Source organism: Crotalus tigris, unplaced genomic scaffold (assembly GCF_016545835.1).
Source record: "Crotalus tigris isolate CLP2741 ecotype Arizona unplaced genomic scaffold, ASM1654583v1 scf7180000017596.1218436, whole genome shotgun sequence".
NCBI lineage: Eukaryota > Metazoa > Chordata > Lepidosauria > Squamata > Viperidae > Crotalus > Crotalus tigris.
The window spans coordinates 149,973-168,640 of record NW_024096501.1 but is presented as its reverse complement, the minus strand read 5'-3'; the positions used below and the strand labels follow the sequence as shown (position 1 = coordinate 168,640).

Below are 18,668 nucleotides of genomic sequence, written 5' to 3'. Positions count from 1 at the left end.
CTTTCCCCAGCACGATCATAAAGCAGAAAGCAAAATATGCCCATTTTATTTTTTTCTCCCTTGATGGCAGCTATTAGAATGTGTCAATTGGTGTTTACCTAAGGCAGTGCTGGCGAACCTTTTAGAGACCGAGTGCCCAAAAGCTGGCCCCGCCCCTGCTCCACCCCCCACCCCACCTCCACTCCGCCCCCATCCCCCGCCTGCCCGCAGGGCCATTCACCGCCTCCAGGGCCCGTCACAGATCACCCAGGTAGCCCAGCAGCGCTAAGGCAGCCACACCCTCTGCCCGTGCCCTGCAGCATCAGCTGTGCACAATGGGGTGTGAGGGCAGAGTCTTGTCTACGCTGCCTGGCTGCCATGTCCTTGGCTGCGCTGCTCCGCGTGGGCCACACTCAGGGGTGACTCTCCTTCAGGGGGGCTGCTGGAGAGGAGGGGGTCATGGGGGGAGGCGAGGCTGGGGCAACAGCACGTGTGCCCATAGAGAGGGCTCCAAGTGCCGCCTTTGGCACCCATGCCATAGGTTTGCCACCACTGACCTAAGGTATGTTCTGGTCTGAACCCCTGAACCAATCCTTGATGAAGGGACACCCTGTGACTCAGGGGTTTCTTACTAAATTACATGCGGTGTCTTTTGTTAATCTTTAGGATAAAGAGATTTGTTAGACCGACGAAGGAGAGCACCGATGATGTTACCTAGTTAGGGTAATGAAATGTCTGCAAGAAAACAAGCAAACTCAGAGAGCACCAAGGACCCCCTCAGATTTGTTAGAGTCAAGATGCTGTTGTGCATACCTGGCAGTGTTACTATTCCATCTTGTTCCAAAGATTCAGGATTTATCCTTACGGCTGTCCTGCTGTGATTGTTTATATCCCGGTATAATAAATAGCCCTGAAAAACAACAGATCACAACATAAGAGCTTTCAGAATGACAATCTCAGGGGCAGACCGAACGCCCTTCCATCTTTTGACAAGGAGTTTTCTGTTCTGCAGCTCCATTTGCCAACTGGAAGAAAAGGGACAAACATAACTCGCATGCCTTATTTGACAGAAGACGGCATAAACTTTAAAATTATCGCCAAGAATCTCAAATCACCAAAAGCACCATAGAACAAGCACTTCATAATGACATCTGATGGACATGTAACAGGGCTGCAAGACCACCAGCAGCAGGAGCAGTAAATGTGGGAAAATATTGACACACTATCACTTGGGCTTCCAGGTTAACCCCAACCTCGGCTCCTACTTGTGTTTGATCAGGTTTAGTCTTCAACTTCCTCCAATGGTGCTCTGGCATCTCTTCTGGCATTTCCTATTCCCAAATTATTCAGAAAACCTAAGGACCCCTCTGGGATTGATGCTTAGTGAACAGCATTCTGGTCTAAAGCCTTTGTCATGAGTGTAAGGCTTCAGCTGAACCAATCCAGATGATCTTCTGGAAAAACACCAGGCTCCTTCTGAAATCTGTTAGGTCCACTGGCCACCTGGGAAGGCTGACCTAAGACCACCTACCTTCTTATAGGAGGGGACAGCATTGATAAGTCAGCAAGCAGTCAGAGAGCACGTTGCAACTTCCCCCAAGTCAAAAACCTATCTTTGGTATGGTTTAAGCTTTCAGTTACTGAACCCGGGTGACATCCATGGTCACCACAGTGGATGTGAACTCCTGAACCATCCCTTACTCAACGACACTCGGATTCCACCATCAATTCAGGGTCGGAGAGCTTAGGCAGGGATGTTTTTGTGCAGCAGGTAAGCCAACACAACAGGAACAAACCAAACTGCTCTCCAGAGCCAAACTTCAGCCAGTTATGTACGAAACAAAGCCTATAAAGACAACGTGGCTTCTGGAACATCGTTGCCCCACTTCCACCTCTCTGAAGCTACAAGACCAATGCCAAGCTTCTCCCCAAAGTACTCAACAGAAGGAGAAGATGAAGCTAAAAGAATCTAGTTGCCACCAGCAAAATACTGATTCCCAAGCAGATCAACTGAAAGCAACTGTCTCATGGAAACATTGAATCAACTTCTCTTCTGGCCATCTTTAAAGGAAATTAAGAGAGATAAACTCTTTTTTTCTCAAAGGAAATAATGTTGGCAAATACTGTATACGCTGGCGTACAAGGCGACCCGGCGTATAAAATGACCCCCGTCTTTATCGCTGGGCCGCATTCCTAGAACAATGGCTCTCAACCTTTCTAATGCCGCGACCCCATAATACAGTTCCCCATGTTGTGGTGACCCCCAACCACTTATACATCACCGGGTGCCAGGGGTGTGGCCAAAGAAAAGGGGGGGGAAATGGTGGACAGCCTTGTTTGGCGACCCCCATGAAATGGTCGTTCGACCCCAAATGGGGTCCCGACCCAGGGGTTGAGAACCACTGTCCTAGAACGTCGTCTTATACGCCGGAAACTACCGGTATTTCCGGCGTATAAGACGACTCGGTGTATAAGACGACCCCCGTCTTTGGCGCCGATTTCAGCGCTCGCGGAAGTCGCCTTATATGCTGGCATTTACGGTACTTATTGCGAGCAACTGAAATGGAATGTAACCTTGTTTTCTGCTAGAAATAATTTTGTAAAAACTGCTTTTTTAGGCATAAATCAATACCGCTTCCTTTCAATTTTCAAAAATTTTAGAACTACGCTATCCGTTCAATATTTCACCCAAAGTTATAGGGTTATTTAATTCAAAATTATATTTCTTAATGCTTGCTTTCCATCTTTTTCTTACCTGAGCGTAACCCAGCCATGATTTCTTCTCTTTTCTGTTTTTGATGCGAGATGTGGAATTGTATATATGGCCCTGTAATGCAGTAAAATATCGTTAAGATTCTCGACGCTGCCTTTCTCAAACCAAAAAGTAGACTACAAGAAAAAAAAAAACCTGACTGGAAATCTTTCCGTGATCTTTTATCACATCATCCACTTTGCTATTCCTAAAAATCACACCCTCTTTCATTTTAAAATATTTTATGTAAGCTTTTATCTCGGGGGATGCGTTACCCTGACAGTTCCACTGTAGCCAGAGCCAATTTTGTATAATCCATCTTTGCACAATAGATACAAAAAGTAGCCATCGCTCTGAAGCAGAGTGGGGTCATCTTCATCGACTGAAATGTCCTTCAAGGCCCATTTGTGCATCAGGGTAGCTTTCTTAATTCCACTGCTGAACCAATCCTGGATCTGTATTTTGCCGACCAAGACCGCCTGCACGCTTCTCTGCAGGGAATTTAAGATAGCCGGTACCTAAGGGAGAAAAACAGCAATAACCCAAAATGATTCCTTATCATTAGAAGCTTTAAACCACTAAATCTAAAACCGATAAGCAGGTGGGGTGGCGGGGGTGGCTAGGGACAGCTGGGGAGGAGAAGGAACAATAGCTAACAACAGATTTTGTTTTCTCATTCAAGAATCAGTGGACCTCCTTATAAAGCTACTCGGTTGATACAAGAAAAAAAAAACACGGTAACCTGATCATTCAAAACTATCTGTTATTCCTGCAAGAAGCTCTTCTTTGGAAGGTAAACATTAGATGGGTTCCTAGATTTCGAAAATGTGGTTAAATTCACATGTTCATTCCTAAATATGTTCCAGGTAGTCCTACTTTAGCAACCAGATCAGGGGTTCACCAAGTGGACCACATGATTGAGAGAGAAAAAAGGGGGGGAGGGCAAAGATGCTTTGATGTTGGCCCTCTCATTCAGGTAAAAGTTCTCTTGTGCAGCAATGCTGGCCAAGAGTCTATCATTTACTACAAATGCATTTGTCAACAGTCACTAACTAAGGCAGCTGCTAAACAAGGACGATCTGTACACCAAACGTGTCTTCCCAGTTCATGTGATTTAAACTGCTGGTGAAATTTAGGATCCATGTCAATCAAATGGAATACAAGTTTGGAGCCTGCTTTATGGTTCCTTACCCTCACCCTCTTTATCTCCCAGTTTCACCAAATTATTTCCCAAGTGTTCTTGGTTACAAAGGAGCTGTCTTCAGCACCAGGGACTAGCTACATTTATCTATGGATTTAGATTAGCAGAATTCAGCACAAAAATACTTAGTAAAACCGATTTAGACTTTCTTTTTTGACTCCTAATTATTTCCAAACAGGATGTCAGCCATTTAAAAAGAAGTTAAATTCACGAAAATGGCAAATCCAAATATGCCACTGTTTCTTTTTCCCTCTTGGTCCTTTCTGATGCAATCTTCAGCACTACTATCACCTCCAGAATTTTTAGACTTGGGAAAACACAGCGGGTTTCTTAAGAGAAAGCTATTCATGCACGTAAGTGAGGTGGAATACAAGACCTGGATGGTCTGACAAGCATGACTCCCGTTGTTGGTCAGGATAGCAGAGATGGCCTGAAGCGTCCGTCCAGTCTCCCCCCAGGCAGCCACAAGACTGAAGAGGCAAGCACAGGAAAGGGCGGTCAAGGACTGGCCAGGGCTGTCATTCATCCCAGTGCTCCGAACTGTGATTTCTAGCAGGAGCTGGAACAGAGACTCTGGAGACAGAAGAAAAGGCCACTTATATACACAGTAGGAAAAGCTGAAGCATGCAGGCACTCAGCAAACACAAGGAAAGTCATTTCCATATCGCAATGTGGTGGTAACCTAGCACAGGGCTTTTCAACCTTTTCACCCATTGTACCACTTTTAGGATAGGGCAACATCCGAGTACCACCAGTCACCTAGCAAGGTGTCAAAACCTTGATGACCCCCCCCCAAAAGGAAAAAAAGTGATAAAGTACAGGTAGTCCTCGACTTACAACAGTTTGTTTAGTGACTGTTCAAAGTTACAATGGCATTGGAAAAAGTGCCCCCCAAGCCACAGCCGAGCAAGACTCCTGCCTGCCCACCCGGCTGCCCTCTTCCTCCTGTCCAGGGTTTTCATTGTTGTGAGCATTTCTGTTGAGGATTGGCAGCGGGGTGGGGTGGGGGGTGTTTGGTTTTTATTCCACCCGTCTGCTGGGTGGCTGCAGCAGGTTTTGGTCACTTCACATGACCCTGGGACACTGCGACCGTCATAAATATGAACCAGTTGCCAAGCATCTGAATGTAAATCACAAGACCCTGGAGATGCTGCAATGTTCCAGCTGATCGGCGCTTCTTCTGGGCTCAGCAGAAGCACCAGGATTAGTGCCAAGCTCCAGCTGGAGCCTGGCACTGATCCTGGTGCTTCCACTGAGCCCTGACAGCCCCAAAGAAGTGCTGATCCTGGCACTTCGGCTGAGCCCTGACAGCCCTGCAGCTCCAGCCATCTCTCGCTCAGGCTTGTGCAGTGTTGCCACCAGTTCAGCTCATTCCCCTTCCCCACTACCACTTTTCTAGGATGGTCGCGTACCACCTGCCAGGTGCCAATGTACCACAGGTGGTATCCGTGCCACTGGTTGAAAAGCCCTGGCTGAGCACACTGGCAAAATATCCACGAACTAAAGGGAGGACTGAGGTTCCTTTTGCAAATATAAATTTAGGCTACTCATGGATGTAGATAAAAGCTCTAACTGTCGGGTATTCTTCAATCATACCGTCCCCACCTAGAAAAACACCCACTAAGAAAGGGGGGGGGTACTCCAGGGGTAAACATAGGCAGGAGGTATTTCTGCCCTCACGTATAAGCCAGCTCTTCACAGCACAGTCCACGTCCAGTGGCTTGCTTGCTTGCTTGATTGCTCTTTTGGCTGTGTCAAGAAGCAACTGTAACCAATGCAAACCTTTTATACACAGGTGGTCCTCGACTTAACAGTCCATTTAGCGACCGTTCAAAGTTACAACGGCACTGATAAATATGATCGTTTTTCCCACTCACGACCACTGCAGCATCCCCATGCGACGTAATCAAAATTCAGACTTTGGGCAACTGACTCATATTTATGATGGTCGCAGTGTCCCGGGGTCACGTGATCCCCTTTTACAGCCTTCTGACGAGCAAAGCCAGTGGGGAACTGGATCCACTTAACCACCGTGTTACTAATTTAAGAAGCGCGGTGATTCACTTAACAATGGAGTGAAGGACAGACGGGTTGTAAAATGGGGCAACACTTCCTTAATAATTGCCTCGCTTAGCCACAGAAATGTTGGGCTCAACTGTGGACACAAGTTGAGGACTGCCTGCATCTGTTAAACCTCTCTGTCCTTGCAAAGAATTTGACAAGAGTTCTCAAAAGGGCAAAGGGCAGATTCTTGTCAGCAAAAGGACGCTGAGGGAGGGGAGCTCCAGCCTCGAACAGGAATACAGTAATAAAGCAAGATAAGCGTTAGGCACAGTTTAACTCGTCACTCCCTTATTTTATTGACTTTGAGCAAATCTAGGAGACTTTACCTAGAACTTCAGGGGGTTCTGACTGGAGGCCTTCTGGTTGCTGGCCTTGAAGAACGTTGAGGAGAGCCTGCAAACTTCTCAGACAGAGAGACGGGTGAGAAAACCTCGTCTCTTTAATTAGTTCGAACACTTCACATAATCCAACTTCTATGATCTAAAAAAAAAGAAAAACAGGAGGCTCCCCTTAGCCAGAAATGCTTTTGAGTTCTGTCCTGTAGAACATTTCCAAGATAAAAACAACACCTCGGATCTGCCCGAGATTTCTGACCTTTGGAAGCTTCACAGGAGGCTCTTTGGCTTCTTCTTCCTCGTCGCTGTCCGAATCCCCGCTCTGCACGGTATTTTTGGAGGCCAAGGCCATGGAGGCTTCCTTTTTTTGCCATTCCAGAACACAATGCCGCACATTGCAGTACACGTTGAAAGCCGAAGGGTTGCTGTGAAGCTTGATATCCGGTATGGATACCATACTATCAAGACTTTCACTCTGATAAAACAAGAGATTTCGTTTTTCTTGCAATCAGCTGGAAAAAAAAATCTGTACCTTACATTACAGAGGCGTTTGTCAAAAGCTTGTTCCCCTCCCTACTTTAACCTAACGCAGTGTTTCTCAACCTTGACAATTTTAAGGCATGTGGACTTCAACTCCCAGAATTCCACAGCCAGCAATGCTGGCTGTGGAATTCTGGGAGTTGAAGTCCACATGCCTTAAAATTGTCAAGGTTGAGAAACACTGACCTAACAGATAGATTGGGAGTCAGTTTTCCTTTCTAACTCAAAAGAAAAACAAGAAAGCAGGAGCACGTTCAAAGCCCAGAGTGGCAATGCTTAAAAGTACAAATACAAAAAAGAACTCTTTAAAACCCAGCATTGCTCTGGGTGGGATCCTGTGAGAAGCCCTAATTAACCCAACTTTTTCCTTGAGCGTTTCTGCAGCTATACGACTGACTAATCAGCTGATGCAAAGACATTACGCCCCAATATTTACTAAGCTGATGCCAATTTCTATAGAAGCAGGGCTCCAAAATGGTTTGTGTCTTAAAGGTCACTTCCAGTGAAGAGCCATTTCCCACCACTTTCACTGCTGGCCCAAAGTGCACAACTGCAACAACGCGTGCCTTGAAATGGCCACGTGCGTTGCTTTAAATTCAGATGTCCCCGCTGCAATTATTACAATATGCATAAAGGTAGAGCATGAAATAGCAAGACACTTTGAACACTTTGACATGGAAAGCAGCAATTATTTGCAGCTGTGTAGCACATATTTTACATTATATGGTGGAATACAGAAATGCTAACTTGGAGACTAAGGCGAAAATCAGGAAATCCTTAAATTTCACTTCTACTGTGAACTAAGGCCGTGGTTCTCAGACTGTGGTCTGGGGATCCCTGGGGGGGAGGGGGGGCTGCAATGTCACCACAGAGGGTCTGTGAAGGCTTAAAGAAAAGTTATGATTTAAATCTTGAATTAAGTTTTGGGAGTCCGTGGCCACAAAAGTTATTTAAAGGGGTCCGTGATGAAGAAAAGGCTGACAACCACTGAACGAAGGGATTTTAGTCTTCACCATCCTCCTTAGCCTCTACTATCTGAGAATTAAAGACTGCAAGGCAACTGTAAGAATAACTACAGAACAGAATAGCTTCAAAATAAAGCCCTCTGAAGTATTGTACAAACCCAGAATAGTCTTAACACTATTCATATACCCCGAATGTCTCCGCAGTCCCCATTATACCACCAGCACAAATAGCTCTGAAACGAAGGTGCCAGCAACTGTGTGTCATTCGCGCCACTATTCTGCAAAGGGTAGAGCAGGGGTCTTCAAATGTGGCCCTTTTATGACTTGTGGACTTCTACTCCCTGAATTCTGGGAGTTGAAGTTTACAAGTCATAAAAGGGCCAAGTTTGAAGACCCCTGGGGCAGAGTCATCAAGAAGACAAGCGATTCCCATCTCCTGGGCCAGACATTTCAAAAGGAAAAACCACTCTGAAAAAAGTATGGATATGTAGTAAAGAAAATTACTTTAAAAAAACAAGAAATATCACATTTGGCCTTTTTTTTTTAATCTGGAGACGATAGCCACCATTCTCAGCCTAGTAAATGTCATCCTAGCTTGCTCCAGGGGTTATATAGAGCCGAGGTGGCGCAGCAGTTAGAGTGCAGTACTGCAGGCCACTTTAGCTGACTGTGTTCAGCAGGTCAGCGGTTCAAATCTCACCGGCTCAAGGTTGACTCAGCCTTCCATCCCTCCAAGGTAGGTAAAATAAGGACCCAGATTGTTGGGGGCAATGTAAATATATATATACATTGCTTACTGGTGTACACCGCTTAGAGAGTGCTTGCACTTAAAGCGGTATATAAGTCTCATAAATAAATAAATAAATATGCTTGGACCCTCACCACTTTCTGAGCATAGGTGACTGCAGCACTCCTTTTAATGGATTATTTAAAAGTCTCCACTCCTTTAAGGAGTCCTATAAAGAACACCTCCTCTCTTCTACTGCTCCTCCACAGACTTCACCACTTTCAGACTTCATTCCAGAACACTTGGAATCAGCCTGCTTTGACCTTGGATTGCACCAACTCTTGGAACATTAGAATAATAGAAGATTCTACAGCGGGCCTCTAAGCACACATGGGAGCTGTGGTGGAGCAGTGGTTAGAATGCAGTGTTGCAGGCAAAACTCTGCCCGTAGCTTTGATAAATTTAAATATTGGAATCCCAGGTGTGGACATTTGAAATCAGTAAAATAAAATGAGCTCCTGGATAAAAGAAAAAAGGCTTCTTTATTGCTGAGCTTTCGTCAACTAGCAGTTGACATCATCAGAGCAAGGGCTGAATAACAAGGGAGCCTGTGCATACACTTATATAACAGTTAAAACAGTTACAGTATGGCATGTGCATATGGCACGCTCATAACACATTAACTGTTATATAAGTGTATGCACAGGCTCCCTTGTTATTCAGCCCTTGCTCTGATGATGTCAACTGTTAGTTGACAAAAGCTTAGCAATAAAGAAGCCTTTTTTCTTATATCCCGGAGCTCATCATTTTATTCAAATACACACAGAGAGAGAAAAAGAGAGAGAGAGAGAGAGAGAGAGAGAGAGAGAGAATATGTATATATGTAGATATATATGTATATACATATGTATATATGTGTTATATATGTGTATGAGTTGATATATACTTTCTTTTGAGAGCAAGCAACAGAATTTCATTTTTAACCTTACCTTACCTATATTAATTGATGCTATTGCTAGTGGGGGTCCCAAGAAACCCGAGTTTCAAAAAGATAAAAAAATGCAAGATTCTGTGAGGTGGGAAATCAAAATCTTGTGACGATCAGTGTTCTCATAATGTTTCAGTCTTTTTTTCTCTCTCCACCCATCCCCTCTCTCAAGTGTATTTGTAATTATGATATCTCTGCTATCAAATAAGTAACTTGCATTTACTTTTAAGTGTTTTAAATGCCCAAGAGGGAGAGATCCACAAGCAGCACAATGGCCACAGGCAACACACCTTACCGGGGTTACATGTTATCTATAAAACTTTACGAGTCACATAAAGGAAAAAGTTGGGAATTGCTACATTCACAATTATAGAATTCCAACGTGAAGCGTAGCAGATATTTTGGATTCCATAAATGATTAACATACTTTTTAATTCCTTCCCGAAAGACAAAGAGAGAAACAAATAGAAAACAAAAGAATGTACCTTGTTCCGTGCTCTCAGTTTCAATTTACTTTTTTGCTTCCGTTTTAGCTTTTTCTTGCTCAGCAGTTTTTTGCACCTATTAAAAAGAAAGTACACATTATTTAAGTACATATTATTTCACTTGAAAAGCATCCCACAAGAGTTCATTGGATTTAATGGCCTCCAGAGCACACCATTGTCATGAACCAAATTCAAAGCTCTCCATCAACCGATTCCCACGTCCAGGGCCCAATTCACATGTACATTAATTCTTCCATAGCAAAGCAGTAAATCTATGATGCAGTCATTTTTTCTACATCTCTGGAATGAGGAGATCCCTTATGCCCTTGGCCTTTCCTTCAGAGATAATGCCCTTGACATTATACTGTATGCTAAACTAAAATTACCTCTGCCTTACATCACCATTGTGATGGCTTTCAGCATCCACGTATTGGAAGTTTCTCAGGATTTCATTTTCGGCATCCTGGAGAAGTCATCCGAGGATGTTAACCTAGAATGCTGATTTAAGGGCACTTATCTCCGTTTGCATGCTGATGGAAGTCTAAACAAGTGTGCAGAGTTTCCTCTTAATGCTTCCTCTTTTGCCACTGTACTTTAGAACACTTGGGTTTCACCTTTTAGCAGTTGCAGTGTCCAGAAATATCATGAAATGTTCACAACTACTTTCAGTGTACACAGGAACTGTACAATAAGCGCAACATACAACCTCCCACTCTTGAGACCTCAAAAGCAGAATCATAGCCACTTTTGTTCATTCCTTTATATGTTACTATATCCATTTAACATTATGTCTTAACCAGCTCCAAGTTTTAACAACAATAAAGTCAGCATTTTAGAAACTTAGCAAGCTATTTTATAAGAATAAATTGTATTTTTTTAATTTATCAGTTAGGTAACGCTGCATTTTTATACACTTTTATACCCTTGGATTTCTTTTTGTCTTTTTAAAAATTCATTTATTTGTTTTTTTGTTGTTCGCAATGTGCTATGCTTCATTTGTAATCTGTTTTTTTTCTTCCTTCCTTAATTCCTATCATTAAAATACACTTAACTCTCATTAGTGACTACAAACATCAAGTTTTATCCCGGTCTTGCCAACTTTTTGAATTTGAATTTGTCTGAAATGGTATAGATTCTCATAACTGAGCAAGGGGTTGGACTAGAAAACCTCCAAGTTCCCTTTCTAACTCTGTTATTTTGTTATTCTGTTAACCTAAAGTCAACTATATGTTTAAAACCCATCATACTTCCCATCCTTCCAGAAACAGCCATCCTTCTGCGTGGGCTGCTTGTTTCTTGCTTTTCTTAAAAAAAAAAAAAGCTTGGACACAATAGCTCAGTGCTAATGAGAGGTATGAATTTACAGTTCTTTAAAAAGATATATATACTTCAGCAGAACAAGAAAACTATGTTTATATACTCTACCCTTATACATTGATTAAGTGGTTGATTGCATTTGTAAGTATTCAAATATGAATAGTAAAGAACTCATTTCTGCCAATGTGGAAAAGTGGACATTCATTTTCCCGTTTCCTCATATTGAGCACTTTAGGATTCAATGTCATGTCACTACAATTTAGCCAATAGTTTGGCAATGTACTCTGAAGTCATTCTTGTCTCCCATATTAACAAAGTCTTAAAGAACAACAGACAAGATATAGTAATAGTAATAGTAGTAAAGTTGGAAGGGACCTTGGAGGTCATCTAGTCCAACCCCCTGCTCAGGCAGGAAACCCTACACCATTTCGGACAAATGGCTGTCCAGTCTCTTCTTAAAAACTTCCAGTGTTGGAGCATTTACTGCTTCTGGAGGCAGGCTGTTCCACTGATTAATTGTTCTCACTGTCAGGAAGTTTCTCCTTAGTTCTAGGTTGCTTCTCTCCTTGATTAGTTTCCACCCGTTGCTTCTTGTCCTGCCTTCAGGTGCTTTGGAAAATAGCTTAATTCCCTCTTCTTTATGGCAGCCCCTGAGATATTGGACTACTGCTATCATGTCCCCCCTTGTCCTTCTCTTCGTTAAACTAGACATACCCAATTCTAGCAACCGTTCCTTATATGTTTTAGCAATTATCCTGAGGACTATTATAACTGGTGTGCCAGTTGCTTAGATTTCATTAAATGCTAATGAAATTTAAATATATTTGTCTATTTACAATATCTTGCTGGAATTAAAAACCAATTGCCATATTCTTTCCCACGTGTTCCTATCTTATAGGACAATGTAAGAGCAGTGGTTAGAATGCGGTATTGCAGGTAACTCTGCCCACAGCCCGGAGTTCGATCCTGACCAGCTCAAAGTTGACTCAGGCTTCAATCCTTTTGAGATCAGTAAAATGAATAATATAAAAAAACCTGCTGATTAAACTCAGGAGATAAGGCAATAAAGAAGAGTTTGCAGGCATTAAGAGAAGAGGTGGATGGACCTGCTTTGGCTAATACAGTACTCTAGTTCAAGGAGGGGCCCTTTTCTTCAGTGCTCCTGATTAGTTCATCTTTCAGAAGTGATTGTGGGAAGAAAGAGAAAAAAATAAATTAACACACAAAAATGTTATGATTTTTTCCCTTTTAATTGGTTGTATTGTGCTATTGTAAAACATAATTAGCATATTAAGATTATTTGAAGACAATGGTATTCATACAGCATTGACTAGAGATGACTCACACTCTAATGTTTAAAATTTAAATATAAAGAAATGGTTTATATCATCTATAATTTCTAAAGTATCAGTGGGGATAAACACTATTTACATTTTGCAACCAAAGTTAGATGTAGCATTCATAAACTGCAAAATACAACAAACTGTTATATAATAAAGTATCCATCTTGAGCTTAATACTTAAGTCTCCAGATACTGTTATTTATTATTGTTTGTGCTTATTAATGAAACAAAGAAGCAAAACAAAATAAACAAAAAAATGAAAAAAAAAACTTATTTGATGTCTGAATAGGATTATGTCTAATAAAAAGAGATGTGATTTCATTTCAAATTTAATTTCCAAAATTTTCTTTCCAGTACTTTTGAGTTTTCAGCACATCCACCACATTTTACCATAGAGTAAAATGTTCTTTTCTGTTTCATGGTACTTCCATTGTTTATAATGGTATATGATTTATCTACCTTGGAAATTATCAATGTATCATCAATACTGAGTTATGAGCCATCTCTAAAACATCTTGTACCTTTTTTTATATTTATGCCCTAACAGATAGTATTGGCTTAGTGTAAGCATTTTATTAATAAATTACAAATCCCTAGTTTGTGGCACAACAATGTCTCCAAAGCATCTCTCTCTCTCTTTTAAAGATTTTATTGAGTTTTATAGGGTTGTGGATAGAATAGAATCAGGATAAGGATTAAGGTTTAGGGTGGGGTTGGGCTCAGGATTGGGGTTATCCCCCAATAGCATTTTCAATCTTTAGCAAACAGACTATTGTCCGGGTACATATGTTCAGTTAACAATAGTTGATATAGTAATAAGTAACTGTCATAAGTGTAATAAACGATAATCATAAACGGTATCAGTTAGTTAATGCATATCATTCTTCTCACTAATATATATTCAGAATAACATATCACATTTATTTCTCACTAGTTCGTTTTCCTAACCATTGGTAAAAATTATCCCATGTTCTAAAGCAGTGTTTCTCAACCTTGACAATTTTAAGGCGTGTGGACTTCAACTCCCAGAATTCCACAGCCAGCATTGCTGGCTGTGGAATTCTGGGAGTTGAAGTCCACAGCCTTAAAATTGTCAAGGTTGAGAAACATTGTTCTAAAGTAAACTGAACCTTCTTTCTCTTTAATCTCTAAGGTCAATCTATCCATTTCTGCACATTCTAAGATTTCCTTAATTAAAATCTATTAAGTTGGTAAGTTTTCATTTTTCCAATATTGGGCAAATACTATTCTTGCTGCTGCAGTATATGCAATATTAAATATTCATTCTCCTTCTCATAAAGCATCTCTTAAATTGTCCCTATACTGGGAATCATGAATAAATGGAATCCAGCTTTCATCTTCCCAAAGAGCCTTCCTTGTGGGGCCCATTTATAGGAAGGCAGAACCATAAAAAAAACCAAGGTTTGGCTTTGTAATTCCACCAAGGATTCTTAGGATGGTGGGTTTAGCCCCTCATTAATGTCATCTTTGTGCCTAGACCGGGGGTAGGCAACCTTGGCTCTTTTATGACTGGTGGACTTCAACTCCCAGAACTCCTAAGCCAGCATGGCTCAGTTTGGAAACCTCTCCCTTTCCCCTCAGCATGGCTGGCTCAGGAATTCTGGGAGTTGAAGTCCACAAGTCATAAAAGAGCTGAGGTTGCCTACCTTTGGCCTAGGCCTAGGCCACTTTATGACTGGTGGACTTCAACTCCCAGAATTCCTGAGCCAGCATGGCTCAGCTGGGAAACCTCTCCCTTTCCCCTCAGCATGGCTGGCTCAGGAATTCTGGGAGTTGAAGTCCACCAGTCATAAAAGAGCTGAGGTTGCCTACCTCTGGCCTAGGCCTAGGCTGCTTTATGACTCATGGACTTCAACTCCCAGAATTCCTGAGCCAGCATGGCTCAGCTGGGAAACCTCTCCCTTTCCCCTCAGCATGGCTGGCTCAGGAATTCTGGGAATTGAAGTCCACGAGTCATAAAAGAGCTGAGGTTGCCTACCCTGGCCTAGGCCTAGGCTGCTTTATGACTCATGGACTTCAACTCCCAGAATTCCTGAGCCAGCATGGCTCAGCTGGGAAACCTCTCCCTTTCCCCTCAGCATGGCTGGCTCAGGAATTCTGGGAGTTGAAGTCCACCAGTCATAAAAGAGCTGAGGTTGCCTACCTCTGGCCTAGGCCTAGGCTGCTTTATGACTCATGGACTTCAACTCCCAGAATTCCTGAGCCAGCATGGCTCAGCTGGGAAACCTCTCCCTTTCCCCTCAGCATGGCTGGCTCAGGAATTCTGGGAATTGAAGTCCACGAGTCATAAAAGAGCCAAGGTTGCCTACCCCTGGCCTAGACCCAGATTAAGATGGTGCTGTGTTTTACTGAGCACAGCCAACAATCCATCTTCCCAAAGAGGCTGGCTTTCACTTAACCTCACATTCCAGAAACTAGCTCCAACTCCATGAATGCAGAAGAACGGACCAAATGTCCTTCTGGCGTTTATCTGGTAAGGAATTCCTGGTGGCTGCTGCTCCCAGAGAGGCTCTATTTGCTTTCTCATTACTTATGTTATGTTTTTAGGGGACTTTCAACCATCAACTAAATCCAGTTTTTCAAACTCCAGTTTTCCAACAATAGTGTATGCACTGAGCCTATGGAAATGCACATAGCCACTCAGTGGCAGCCAAGACAGATCCCCTCAACTCTTAGTGTCACCGAGTGGTCAACAGGTTGACTATTTTCAAGGCGAGAAGGGAGGGGAGAAAGTAAAATTGGTAAATTATATGAAAGAAAACAGAGGAAAACATGGTTGGTGAAAGAAAAAAAAAATGAGAAAAAAATAGTTAAATCCTAAAGGAAAACAACTCTGACTGTTCTTTGGAAGGACAGATACCGAAGCTGAAGCTCAAATGTTTTGGCCACCAAATGAGAAGAGAGGGCTCATTGGAAAAGACCCTGAGGTTGGGAAAGAGGGAAGGCAAAAAGAGAAGAGGACGACAGAGGATGAAATGATTAGATAGGGTCCTCAACTGAATGAACATGAATTTGGACAAACTCCAGGAGAAAGGGGAAGACAGGAGGGCCTGGCATATTTTGTGGTCCATAGGGCTGTGAAGAGTCAGACACAACTTAGCCAATGAGCAACAACAACAATTATGCATACCAGTTAGAGGAGATTTTTCTTGCGCTTGATGTTAGATGAAGGGAAATATTTTCACAATACCTGTTCACCCAGACCCCCTTTAGCTCATTGACAGCCGCTCACCCTTTTATTATCAAAAAATTCGAATCAGGCTGACCAGCTTTCTTGCAAATAAAATAGAATAGAATAACAACTTTATTGTCACTTTGAATGTATACTAATCGGCATACATTAAAATGAAATTTCGTTGCATACAGCTCTCAAAGAGTCACTTCCGATATACACTACCCAAACATGATATAAATATATACATACAGAATTATGCATATACCCACATATACTATATGACACAATATAGAAGATTCTGAGGGGGGCTAGGGCAATTATTCAGTTTTCATTGTGGGAAGTCAGCCCCCCCAGAGAAGGAAATATTAAAAGGGCAGAAAAAGATATTTCCTCAAAGGATCTTAAAGAGGCAGAAAAGCATGCCCAGTTTTTCTTAATAGCCCCAAGTCTCCCTCCCCCAAGCAGAAACCAGCTCTGTAGAAATGCAGATGTAAACCATTCAGGAAGGTTGAAGCTAGAAGATTAAGAAGACAAAGACACCTAAAATCTACATACCCCACCCAAACTCTAAGACAGGACATAATAGGATTAACCCACAGATGCCAAAGGGCACACCCAGACTCAGGTCAAAGTTCTTGCCACAGGAACAACTCTAAACAAAAAGCTCCAGAGGGTATAAAACCGACTTCCTACATGTGCTTGCTCTCTCTTTCTTCCAGAGCCATCTTCCTGTCAGGCTGTCCTCTTCAATAAACTGCAACCTTCTTTCTAAAGCAGTCACCATGTTGTTTATCCCCGGCTTGGACTGAACCATGATGAAGATTTTTCCTTCAACATCATTAAAATAAATGTAACAGGAGCAGCTCCTTCTTTCAGAGGGTGTATGAAGATGCTACTAAAAGCAGTTGCTGCTCTTTGCAGAAGGCCTCCAGAAGACAAGCTAGACCAGTGATTCTCAACCTTTCTAATGCCGTGACCCCATAATACAGTTCCCCATGTTGTGATGACCCCCAAGTGGGTGTGGCCACCAATAAGAGGGAGTAGGACAGCTAGGGAAAAGGGAAAAAAATGGCGGACAGCATGGTTTGGTGACCCCCCCGTGAAATGGTCATTCGACCCCAAATGGGGTCCCGACCCACAGGTTGAGAACCACTGAGCTAGACCATCACTGGTTCCTTCTGCTCTCCAAACATGCTAAAAACCTGTTTGGGAGGGGGGACGAGCACAGAGATTTTCCTTTAGGATTACCCTATCTCAGAGGAGGGTCTTTCCTTTGGGGAGTATAAAAGGGGGGGGGGACAAAGGGATGCTCTGGATAATTCACCAAATTGCCCACTAAAAGTCTCTGCTTTAACCAAGGCTGTATTTCTATCAACATTTTTAAGCAACCTTTTATCAACACCGCTGCAATGGCTAGGTACACTTTGCACCTACATTTTGTCAACCTTCCTGGGTAAACGAGACAGGAAATGCAAATAGGTGAGATAACTCTACTTCATTGTAAGATTACATTAACAGAATCTGCGCAAGCCTGAAATTACCAACTTTTCTGCTGCCATTTTTAAGCACCTGATCAATCAGAGCAGGTCCTTCCTAGCTTTCCTTCTCTGGCTGCTAAACTACTGGGGGGGGCTCCCCCCTCTTGTCTGACCATTTCCTCTCTTCCCCTGTCTCTCAAGGTCATTCTCCCATTGTATAAAGTTTCAGATTTTTCACAGCCTCAGAGGATTTAAGGAAGAAGTGGCAGAAGGCAGCTGAAGTTCTTTTTTTTAATCTGAAGGATGGGTTGCAAATTCCTCTAAGAGAGTATCTTCAACAGCCTGATGCTGGCTGGGGGAGAATCCATGGTCCACAGCTGAGCTACATGGTGCTTCTCTTACCTTAGTATCTGCTAGGGTGGCAGAAGACACCCTGCTGTGCAAAGCTCACAAAAGAGAGATTAAGTCACACTTAGTTCATGCTATAGGGATGCTAAAAGTGTAGAAACACTTCCTGAATGGGTTTAGCCTATTCAGAAAATAGAAAATTAGAAAACAGGACGAGGAAGGAATATTATGCACGTTTGCTGCCTTGGGTGAACTTATAAAAATGGGATTGAAAAATAATAAATAATAAACTCCCTGTGCCATCTTTTCCATGAATTTCACTATTCTGACAACTTCTGGAGAAGCCAGAGGTCTCAAGGACTAGAACCTTGCTGGAAATCAAAAGGAAGGCACAGCCCTCTTTACCAGTTAAAATATTTTAAATTCATTTCCCATCCTTAATAGGCAGTTGCCATGGAAAGGAGAGTTTACATCCCATCTTCACAATTCATAATATAAATAAGTATTTCCGCATTTCCTTCAGAATTTTTGTCATTCCAATTTAGGGTCTATTCGGGTAAACTTCACCATTCTTTTTCTTTTTGATATTAAGGAGGCCCTGATTACTTCCTTAGAGTACAGCTCAAATCCACAGCCAGCCATGGGGCTCAATTGGTGGACTACCAGAGCTTTTGGCCTAATCTTTCTCATGAGTGAGATGCTAAAACAGTTACAAGGGGAAAGCAATACAAGGAGTATAGCCTATGCAGGTTCTTGGAAGAAAGACGGGAAACAAATATACACAAATGGATAAACAGCCAGTTCTTTTTCTCTTTCACAGCTACAAAGAAGAGATCTTTCCATGCTAATTTATGCAGGGAGCATTCCCCAAATCAGATGCTTCTCAACTCGCAGAAGGTAACAAGAGGTGAGACAAAAAGATATTTCTCTTTCCTTCTTTTCTTAAACGA

At 42.4% G+C, this 18,668-nt stretch overlaps 1 protein-coding gene across 15 annotated transcripts in view; it reads right to left on the bottom strand.

Moving 5' to 3' along the window:
• The window catches only part of MYCBP2 (MYC binding protein 2), a 144,123-nt gene that overhangs the window by 121,173 nt on the left and 4,282 nt on the right, over positions 1-18,668 (bottom strand). For all 15 annotated transcript variants that reach the window (XM_039365591.1, XM_039365612.1, XM_039365633.1 and 12 more), the window contains exons 2-8: positions 10,037-10,112; positions 6,591-6,806; positions 6,323-6,476; positions 4,309-4,505; positions 3,007-3,249; positions 2,735-2,806; positions 793-889 (exon numbers count right to left, since the gene is read on the bottom strand). In XM_039365591.1, the coding sequence (XP_039221525.1) occupies positions 793-889; positions 2,735-2,806; positions 3,007-3,249; positions 4,309-4,505; positions 6,323-6,476; positions 6,591-6,806; positions 10,037-10,112 (1,055 nt within the window). The remainder of the gene's footprint in view (positions 1-792; positions 890-2,734; positions 2,807-3,006; positions 3,250-4,308; positions 4,506-6,322; positions 6,477-6,590; positions 6,807-10,036; positions 10,113-18,668) is intronic.